Source organism: Grampus griseus (genome assembly GCF_964374135.1).
Source record: "Grampus griseus genome assembly, chromosome: 16".
In the NCBI taxonomy this organism is placed as follows: Eukaryota; Metazoa; Chordata; class Mammalia; order Artiodactyla; family Delphinidae; genus Grampus; species Grampus griseus.
The window spans coordinates 59,871,228-59,881,993 of record NC_139010.1 but is presented as its reverse complement, the minus strand read 5'-3'; the positions used below and the strand labels follow the sequence as shown (position 1 = coordinate 59,881,993).

At 43.7% G+C, this 10,766-nt stretch overlaps 1 protein-coding gene across 1 annotated transcript in view; it reads left to right on the top strand.

Moving 5' to 3' along the window:
- Positions 1 to 332: 332 nt before the first annotated feature.
- Positions 333 to 10,766, top strand: part of FBXW4 (F-box and WD repeat domain containing 4) — an 80,432-nt gene continuing 69,998 nt past the window's right edge. Inside the window, exon 1 of the mRNA XM_082673769.1 lies at positions 333 to 1,098. Coding sequence (XP_082529895.1) covers positions 386 to 1,098 — 713 coding nt within the window. The 5' untranslated portion in view covers positions 333 to 385. The remainder of the gene's footprint in view (positions 1,099 to 10,766) is intronic.

Below are 10,766 nucleotides of genomic sequence, written 5' to 3'. Positions count from 1 at the left end.
AAGTAAAGGAGGGCTACCGGAGGGGGAAGGCCATCCAAGTGTGTGCTTCTTGAGGGCAGCGGCTAGAACTAAGCGCTTCTTGAATGCGGAAGCTCCTCTTGCCGCCGTAGCCAGGTGCTCGGCAGGCCTTGCATGCTAGATGAACGCAAGCTGCGCTTCCTGCACACGCTCCGGGCGGCCCGGGGTATGGGAGGGGGCATATCCCCGGTCTCGGCCCGCACCCCGAAGCCGCTCCACGGCCGCGGGTGTGAGGGGCGGGCCCAGGCCTCGGCCCGCGCCGCCCCATGTGACCCGGTCCGACATGGTGTCGCCTCCTCCTGGGGCGGCGGCGGCGGTGGCGGCGGCTCGGGCTTGGCTCTGCGTCGGGCCGGCTCCGCGGCCGCTCATGGGCAGCCAGGGCGGCTTAGGGCCCCCCGGGAACGGCGGGCCTGGCGAGGGCGAGAGCGGGGAGACGAGGAAACTGCAGGAAGGGAGAGCCGCGAGGGGAAAGCGGAGGAAAGGGAAGGGGAAGGGGAAAGCAGGAGCAGGGCAAGGCGGAAGAGGAAGCGGGGCGGAAGGGAAGCCGCAGCCGCCACAGGCGAAGGAGGCAGCGGGGCTGGGGGCCGAGGCGGGAGAGAGGGCAGGCCTGGGAAAGGTAGGAGAGGGAGGCGGAAGCGTAGAGGAAGGGGCGAGAAGGATCGTCAGGGGAGATGAGGGGAGCGCAGGGGCGCGGAAGGAGGCCAAAGGAAGATATGATGGGAAGAAGGAGGAGAGGAGGGTCAGAACTGGACAGCGGGAGGAGGCCAGGCCGGCGAGAGCACAGGGACGAGGGTGTCAGGCTTGGGGCCGCCTCGCTGGGACAGGGGCGGCCATGGCGGCGGCGGCTGAGGAAGAGGCGGGAGCCCGGGAGCCTGCCGGCCGCCCCGCCGCGGGGCCCGCGCTCCTGCGCCTGCCGGAGGAGCTGCTGCTGCTCATCTGTTCCTACCTGGACATGCAGGCCCTCGGCCGCCTGGCTCAGGTGTGCCGCTGGCTGCGGCGCTTCACCAACTGCGACCTGCTCTGGCGCCGGATAGCCCGGGCCTCGCTCAACTCCGGCTTCACGCGTCTCGGCACCGACCTGTAAGCGCCCGCTCGCCCACCCGCTCCCCGCCCCGGGCCGGCCCTCGTCCCGGGAAAGGGCGGGGCGCCGCGGCCTGGTCGGCCTGGGGCTGTGTCGCACCCCGAATTCTGAGGCCTCCGCCGATCCCTCCCCGAGCACCCTGCTCCTCTCAGAGGACCCCATCCGAGGAGGCCTCCCAACAGCATCCCTCAGTCAGCACCCTCCCCGTGGGCGGCTCCTCACAATTAGCCATCTTAAGCACTCGCGTCAGCTTTTAATTGTGTCTTTTCGCAGACGTTGACCGCCTGGGTTCCTCAGCTCCAGAGGAGCCCGGCTGGTCTGTGGCTTTAGAGGCCTCCACCCGTCCAGGTGTAGGACCCATATCCACTATGTGGCCTTTCAGGACGTTTTTGTGGACATTCACCCTCTCACCCCCTTCCAAGGGTTGTTAGGCTTCAGGGCGTGGATAAAATCGAATACGGAGGAAAGGGTTCACACCCCAAAAGAAGGCCCTTGGTCCAAGTGTCAACCATAGTTTACGACTTGATGGAGGCAGAATGACACAAAAAAGGGTGCCTGCTTATGGCAGGGGGTTGGATGAGTACAGTATAGACTGTACACGAAGGCATGGTATTGTAATTTGGCCTGTACTTGGTAGGATCTGAGACCTGTGAATGAAAAACTTAACCATGTAAGCAGTTAATAGGGGAAAAAAAAATGTGGAATTGGAGGAGTAAAAGCTTTCAGATTGCACCCAACTCCATCCAATTTGGGTTAAAAAAGAAAAAAGGTAGTTCTAATACAGTATAGCAACATTAAAGAAAGTTGGTTCAAAACATAAAAAGCTATAATACCACCACCTCTAGATAACTATTCAGTTTTAAAAATTACTTTTCATTTGCACACTTTTTCCTCCTCTTAGTTGCTATCCTACTGATCCTAACAGAATAGGTACATAATAAATGTTTGTGGGCTGTACCATGAGATTAAAAACATTCCTCTAATATTAGACTTTCAGGTTGTATGCAGCTTTTTGCTATCATAGATAACAAGGAAATGAATAATTTAATGCACTTTTTGGTAACAGCTCTATTGAGATATGTCACATACTGTATAATACATATGTCTTTTTGAATTGGTTCCTTAGGATAAATTCTCAATATTGGCATTACTGGATCAAAGGTTATGGTTTGTAAAAAGGTGTTGTACCAAGTTACAGTGACAATAGCAACAAATTATTAAGCTAATTTCATGTAAGAATTTAAAAAATCTTTGCTATGTTAGTGGACATATAATGGTATCTCAAAATTTTGTTATTTTGCATTCCTTTACCACTGACCAGCATAAATATTTTCCCCTGTGTTTGTTTCACCCGTGAGATTGTCTTTTCCTAGCCTTTGCACATTTATTATTGGGGTCCTGAAGTTACTGTTATAAAGGATTCCAGTCTTTGTGGGTCATAGATATTAGGCTCTAGTATGTCATCTTTGATGCAAATATTATATTTTTCCCAGTTTGTTCTTTTTACTTCACTGTTTTTAGCCTATAGAAGTTTTACATTTAAATATATCAGAATCTGTCAGTTTTTATGTGATTTTTAAATCTCCCCACCCCTGCAAACTGAGAAATTTATGATTTCTCCACAGACCTGATAAGTCTTCTCTGATATTCTGTTGGTCTTTCTAAAATTTGATTTTTAAAAATAGTTAACACTTTGATTAATATCACTTTTGTTTTGGTATAAGGGGTGAGTTCAACCTTCTTTTTTTCTAAACACCTACCTAGTTACCACTACACTTTTTGTTAAATAATTCTTGTCTTTCCCTTTAGAAAGACAAAAAAATTTTGTTTTAGAAAGCTTACTTTGCCAGATATTAAGTTTATATAGCTATGTGTATATACAGTCACACATACATACATATTATATATGTATATATATTGGGTCTATATCTGAACTCTCCATTTTGTTCCACTGATGTATTTTTCCATTTCCATTCTATTTTAAACATTGCTGCTTTTTGACAGTCTAATATCTGTTAGGTTTAGATTATCCTTGTTGGATTTGTATGTGTGTGACGTCTTCACTCTCACTCAACACCCCAGCAAAAAAAAAAAAAATTCTGTGCGTTTTCAAAAGTTTCTGTGGTTTTCACTATAAAGTTTCTACATGTCTGTTGTTACACTTATTCCTAAGTATTCCTAAATATGCTATTCATTTTGTTTTTATTGTGAATGCAATCTCTTTTTCAGTATGTTTTTCAGCTGGGTATTATTAATGATGTCCAGGATTGCTACAATCTTTTGGAAATTTTGAACCTGATAATTTTGTTTAACTTTTATTATTTCTAGTATGATTTTGTTGTTGATGATAATGATTCTTTGGGATTTGGGGGGCATGCAAGTCTTATTACCTTCATTTTTTGTAAGAAAAGCTCTTTCAAAGAACATGTCAGTTGACCTAGAAGAGAAGTTGTCTAAAATGCCCGAAACCCAAGTCAGCCATGGCAAAATTTGGCTTTCTTGTTTATAGAGATTGAATGAACAAATGAAAGAATTTATGTTTATTTTTCTTTCCTTTTCAAATGCTCTAAGAGATAATGTGAATGAGTGTGCATTCTGTAAGCAATAATAACAAAATGAAAATCAGTTTATAGTATAAAGTGCTTTGAGACTGCCAGGTGATTTGGCTTTATTATTTATTAGCCATGTGTGTTTTGATTTCTTGCCTATGTCCTAGGATGTGGTATCTCCAACTTTCTAGGGAAGTTGTTTTACCACAGCACTTGATAAAGAGCAGGGTCACTGCTCGTATTTTCTGAGTTGAGGGGAAAAGCTATGCGTGTTACAGCAGGTGGAGAGAATCTTTACCAGTGTGGTCTGTTTTTGGACAGCTGCAGAGATGTGATAAGCCACCAAGAGAGGTGGTTGTCATCCCTGGAGGGAGATGGCATGTACCCCAGCCCTCTTAGGGCATCAGGGAGCTTGGGCCCAAAGTTCAATGCAGATGCGGCTGCTTGGATAGTGGCAGGGCTGTAGTTCATATTTTGGGCTAATTAACTGCACACTGGACAGTAGGATAAGTTTTTATAAGCACAACACAAAACTGCATTTTATCAGAAGCCACACAGCTTCACTGCCCCGGAGTTTTATCATCTGTAAACAATGGGAATAACATATCCAGTAAAATGAGACTTAAGTGTTGTGATGTGTAAGTGATAGCACAGTATTCAGCACATAGTAGGCACTCAATAAATTGGTGTAAAATGGAACGTTTTAATTGCTTGTCTTCTCCTCTAGTCAGTCTATATAGCAAAAGTGAAGATGGTTTGACTTGGAGATGCTGCCTAAAGACAGGAGGTGGGGAAAACACACACACACACACACACACTGCTTAGTTTCCCTCACCTGTCCTGAATGTTTTTGGCAACATGACAGCAGAACCTGTGAGCTTTAGGGTCTGTACTCCCTGCCGAAGAGCCTCATGAATTCTCGGAAACACAAAGTAAGATTTACTGACCTTCCGGCCCAGGGCAAGTCCCATTCAGTTTGGCCGTTCCTAACTGATCATAGCTTTGTTGAGTAAGATGAACTGCTTTGGTTCCTTGTGATTTGTTAATGGTCTATACTTGTGCTTGAAGGCATTTTGGCCAGTTTAAAACCACAAACAAATAATTTGCTTCCCTTTAGGCCTCCTGCCCAAACAGTGAGCACTGGTAGGTATCCTGAACTTCTTTTTTAAGTGGACACAAAGACAGCTTGAGTCAGTCATCTGGTTTAAAATCAGTTTTATTTGAATGTTTTATGAAGCCTGGGGGAATAGAAATATCTTTAATATAAAAATCAAGGAAATGTTTCATATAGCAATCTTTTAAGTTTTTCCTGAACAGTAGGGGCAAAACTAAGCTAGTTCAGTCTTCAAGAACAAAACAGTGAAATTTAACTCCGTCAGTTTATAATGTAGGCTAAATGCAAGAAGTTAGAAAGTATGAGAGGTGGAAGAGCAAGGGTGCTATTTGTAAATTCTGATACTGTAAAATTAACAAGAGCAAAGAATGGAAAGAAAAAAGTATATCCATGTATGTAAATCTATTTTTAAAAATACTTTTGCAGTCTTGATCTTCTCCTAAATTAAGTCCTCTATGTTTTCAAACTTGAATTTTATTTTAAATATCCTTTGAGCATTACCTGGGTGCTCTCTTGCATTTGCCTGTGATAGATTTGCCTAGAATTAACAATAGGTGTTTAGGGAGTCAGGCTCTGAGGTGTTTGCCCTGGCATGTACATTCATTCCTCAGCCAGGGTCTAGTAGGCTTGGAGCTCTTTGAGGCCAGGGGAATGGGGTATCTATTTCAGTGATGATTAACATCCAGAGTGGTGAGATGGACACAGATAAGCAGAATGTGTTTGTTTGTTTTAAAATGATTGCACCTAAGAGCATTTTTTTGACCCAGAAAGCATAAAGTTTCCTAACTGAACAGAGAAGGCATTGCTCACTGGTTACTTTTAGGGCCTAAACAGTGATTTTCAGAAAACAATTAGCAACTTAAAGTAGCTTTGGCTCTCTCCTTCACCTTTCTGCCTTACCTAGGAAGCAGTCACTTACTTGTTCTCTGGTTCATTGAAAGGTTTCTTATATGGATGTATTTACCTTCAACTGTTTTGGAAAGGCCTTATTTTTAATGGTTTTGTGAGTTAATAAAAGTGAGTTCAGTTTACATGTTTAAAATAAATGAAACAATACACCTGTGGAAGCAGGAAATGGTCTAGTACAGTCAGTACCTCCAAATGCAAACTGGAGGAATGCAAGAGGCCTTTTCCTCCAAGACTATGAGAATATGGAAGCAGCTTATATCCTTTCCAGTCTTGTAAAACTTGAATAGTAGGGGATGAATTTCCTAGCTTTCAAGGCAGAATCATGGAGAAATCCAAAGTCCTCATAATCTACAAGATAAACAATTTATTTTGAATGAAATCTCTGAAAATACTTCAATACTCTCAGTTTTCTTAGTTTCAGTTTTCTGTGTCTAGCCGTTTCACCTTAGGTAGAGATTGTGCTTGAGCTGCTTGAAATCAAACTGGCAGTGAGGTTACTGATGAAGCATACACATTTTTTAAAAAATTATTTTTGAGTGTTTTACATAGAAAAGAATTACCTTTGTGTGACAACTTAACCTTAACTCTGGATTGACCCTGGCATTGGATTAGTTTCTGGTCCTTACTCATAACCATGGAATAGGGAGACTTTTAGGTAGACTCTTCTTGAGGCCAGGCTCCAATAAATTTTGAAAATTTAAGACGAGATTGACTGTTTGGAAAAATGAGGAAGGAGTTGAGTTTTGAATTTCCAGTGAAAATTGACATGCCCCCCACTCTGATCTACAGAAACACATTTTTGATAAACTCCAGAATTTATCTCAGGTGTGTGTGTCAACCATCCGATGAGGTTGAGAATCCAAAGATTTGGTTTATCCTTGAGGAAAGGCCTTTCTATTCAGCAGTCTTGCCCAGATTTGAACAGCTTTCAGATGGAACTCCAGGTGTAATCAGTAGAAGCAAGATGGTTGTGCTAATTAAGAACACGTTTATGAATCTTGAATCATGTAAAGGCTTGAACTGTATCTAAAACTGACTATGAGACTATCTGGAGAAAGAATTTATCTCTTGTTAGAGGTTTGGCTCCTTTGTCTCAACTTTGAGTTAGTTCTTCGTTATATCCAAATTGTCCACATTGCCCTCCCTGGGAGTCTGGGCCACCCAATGGGCCTTTGTGCCTGCCCCTCTTTAGCCGACAATTAATTGCCAGTACATTCTTTCTTCTTCTTCTTCTTTTTTGGTGTTTGACATGAGCTCAAATTGTTGAGAAAGGTGACAACTGTGAAATGAAGACAGGGCTTGAAGACACCTTAAAAAATACATGCAAAGGCCACTAAATGACAAGAGCAGACTGCCAGGCTCTTTCAAAACATCACCACGTCTGTTGACTTTCCATTCCTTGTTCGCAGCACAAAATTGGAGGTCAAAGAATCATAGGAGTTAGAGATGGAAAAGACATTTGGGGTCAGCCAGTTCATGCCTCCGCCTCCTCCTGCCCCTGATTCCGAATCATTCCTTACATTATATTTTCTCCCCCAGCCCTTGTACAATTTTCACAGTCTTCACTCGACCCCGGCTGTCACCTTTGGGGAATGATGCTGGAGGCTCTGTCCAGTTTCTCCTCGGCAAAGAGAGATATTGCCTGTGCCCCCAATTGACATTCGTGAACTTCTTTGTTGGTGGTCTCAGCTGAGAGGCTGAAGGCTAACTGGAAGTGTCTCTGCTGCCTGGCAAGGGGGTTTTCTAGACAGAACTGAGGTGCATTTAGTGTATGATGATGTTGGGGAAGGGGAAAAGGGCCGGGGTACAGTGCAACCAGTGCAATTTGTTCCTATACTTTTCTCTAGGAAGGCTTTTGACCTGAAAGGAGGGTGTGTGTGTGTGTGTGTGTGTGTGTGTGTGTGTGTGTGTGCGCGCGTGCGCGCGCGCATGCGTGCACACATACATGAGGAATGTGGCATTGGGGAGGTGGACAGAGACAAGGAAGTTACCTTGAGTAGGAGTTTGATAAGAACCCTAACTTGGATATTGGTGGGTTAAACAAACAAACAAAAAATGCTAGTCCTGTGAAGTAGATGATTGTTTTAAGAAGTGCATGTTAGGGGGACTTCCCTGGTGGCCCAGTGGTTACGAATCTGCCTGCCAATGCAGGGGACACGGGTTCAAGCCCTGGTCCGGGAAGATCGCACATGCCGCTAAGCCCGTGCGCCACAACGACTGAGCCTGTGTTCTAGAGCCCACAAGCCACAACTACTGAGCCTGCGTGCCATAACTACTGAAGCCCTCGTGCCTAAACCAGTGCTCCTCAACAAGAGGAGCCACTGAAATGAGAAGCCCAAGCACCGCAACAAAGAGTAGCCCCCACTAGCTGCAACTAGAGAAAGCCTGTGCGCAGCAGCGAAGACCCAACGCAGCCAAAAAAAAAAAAAAAAGTCCGCATGCTGCAACTAAGGTCCGGTGCAGCCAAAATAAATAAATAAAATAAATAAATATTAAAAAAAAGAAGTGCATGTTAGGGAAGAAATAGGTATTAGAAGTTTCAGCTTAGAGTCAAGTTGAGGAGAACAGAAAGGCTGGAGGCAAGTATTTTGGTCTAGGGGACACTGTTGCTTTTGGGGTCTCCCCTTTAAGAAAGTAGAAAAAGAGCTGTCTTATGTTCACTGGCTACATGGTTTGGCAGGGGGAATGGTCATTTTTCGAGGCAGCTTTGGAAGGTTACCCCCAGCTCCCCTTGTTCCAGCAGCTGTTGGGAGCAGTCCGCAGGGGGTATTATATTTCTTCTGGTAACTCTGCCAAGAATGAGAGGAAATCCACAACCTGTGGGCTTTTGGGGGGGGAATGGGGATGGGGTGGCAGGTGATGGGACAGGGAAATTAAATTGTTTTATAGTAAATATGTTGAGATACTTTTCCTGGAAAGCTGTTTCACTGAAAGGAATGATATTTCCCCTGCTCACTAGCTCTGTAACTGGTTCTTTCTCTGTGGAGAAAGGGAAATAGTCCTCTTCCAGCACTTCTTTTTCTTTCTTCCCTGTAGATCCAGCTTTGATCTCCTATGTTTCTTAGAATTTCCTTTAGAAATTCCACACTGAAAAGGTGAGTCAAGATTCAGATCCAGGTGGTGTGTGTGATTAAAAGGGGCCTCCCTCCAGAAGTGAGTTACTAAAGGGGAACCTCTCATTCATCCCTTATCTTCGCTGCGGTTTGACTTTATCATAATGGCCTAGAAACTGGAGATTTCTGGAGAAACTGGAGTAAAAACTTTCTGGGTGGCGTCTGGTTCATGTTCTCTCCATCTCTTCATCCAGGCTGGAAGGGCACCAGGGATTTTTGAAGCCTGGCCACTTGGGCTGAGAACCTGTTTTGGTGATTAATATGAAACACAGTTGCAAGATTAAAAACAATAAAAAACAACCCTGAGAAGCAGAGCAGTATAATTATTCCTCACATTTCAGATGGAGAGCCCAGGGAAAAGTCATTTTGAAGGTATGAGAACAAAATCCACTTCTGAGTCTGTGGTAGTGCCTGATTCATGACTCAGAAGATAGCCTGTTCACAAAAAACAGTGGCATCTTTCTTGCTGTTGTTTATTCTCAGAAAGTGCTACATCAGCCTTTCTGAAAGCTGTATTGTGGGATTCTTGAAAAACTGATTCTGTGATTAAATGAGTGTGGGAAATGCTGTGTTCCACATCCCCTCTCTTGGGGATTCACAATGCCCATTGGTAAATTAAAGGCTCAGAGAAGTCCTGTGCTAGAGGGACCTGTTTAATTTTGTTTCAGTATTGTCCAAAATGTTTTGACCATAAAATTCTTTTTTCTCCTGCTTAATATCTCTTAACCTCTTGCAGAATACACACACTGGTCAAGTGCCCTACAAATACAGAACTTGACCAATAGCAGGAGGAAATGAATGTGAACACGGCCCTAAATCCTAAGCTCACATAAAGGATCGGGGTTATGCCCAGTGCTTCAGAAACTGCTTTGGACAGCTTTGACATGTGGGTGACACGTTAAGATACTTCATCTGCTCAGATTCCTTCCCTTGAGCCTCTCTAGAATAAGAATTTAGAGGACTTTGTTGAATTTCTGAAGATGTGGTATACTGTACGTTTTTAGGAAGGGCCTCTGGAGCTTGAAGGTAGTGTGTCTAGGCTCCTGAAAATCTATAGGTATTGTTGAAAGTGTGACTTGCCAAAGGGGGAACTGTATTTCTGATAGATACCTAAGCAGTATCTATCAGAATACCTATTATGCTAGGACCACGGTTCTTACCTTTGTGTTTAAGACATATTTTTGTACGATGTTAAAACTTTTGATAGTACATTAAAGGATTAAAAGATGAATGTCTTTTTTTAAAAAAAAGCAGGTTTCAGAAAGTTGAAAAACCTGTCCATTTACTTGTTCACTGTTTGGTATGTTACTGTTTGAGTAGAACTGTTTACTGCCCTGACCTTGTTCTCTTACATCTTTTGAGGTAAAGTTTATATATGTTCCTCTGAACACGCAATCTTTCTCTTTTTCTCAGCAAGTTGTGTCATGAGCCATATTGTGGCTCCGTGGTTTGTCTGACAGATATCTTCATAAAAATGTGGATCTTTGGTTGAATGAAAATAAAGTCTATAAATCATTAAAAATTTTATGGCACACTTATTCAGGGTTCCTGGTATATCACTGCTCTGCAGCATACTGGTTGAGATACACTTTTAGAAGTACTAAGAGTTTTAAGACTCAATCCTGTGGAATTTATGACTGTATCGGAGAAACAAGACATACAGCTGTGAAAAGCTAACAGTGCCTCAGTTTATGGTAGGTTCAGTCTAAGGGTTCACGTGAGAGAGAGAAGAATGTTTGGAGGAGTCAGGGAAGTAGAGGCTTAAACTGGATTTTGAAGAAAAATGGGTGAATTTGACTAGTGCCCAAAGGGGGAAGCATGCATTTGTCAGGGACAAAGTAGGCTGGTTCTGGCAATATAGGAGAAGGTATGGGGATAGGAATGAATGTAAAAGAGAGACGGCTTCGCTGGAGTTCAGTTGCAGAGTGTGGAGCCATGGGAGGTGAGGTTGAATTGAGTAAAGGGAGCTGACATTTGGAGGC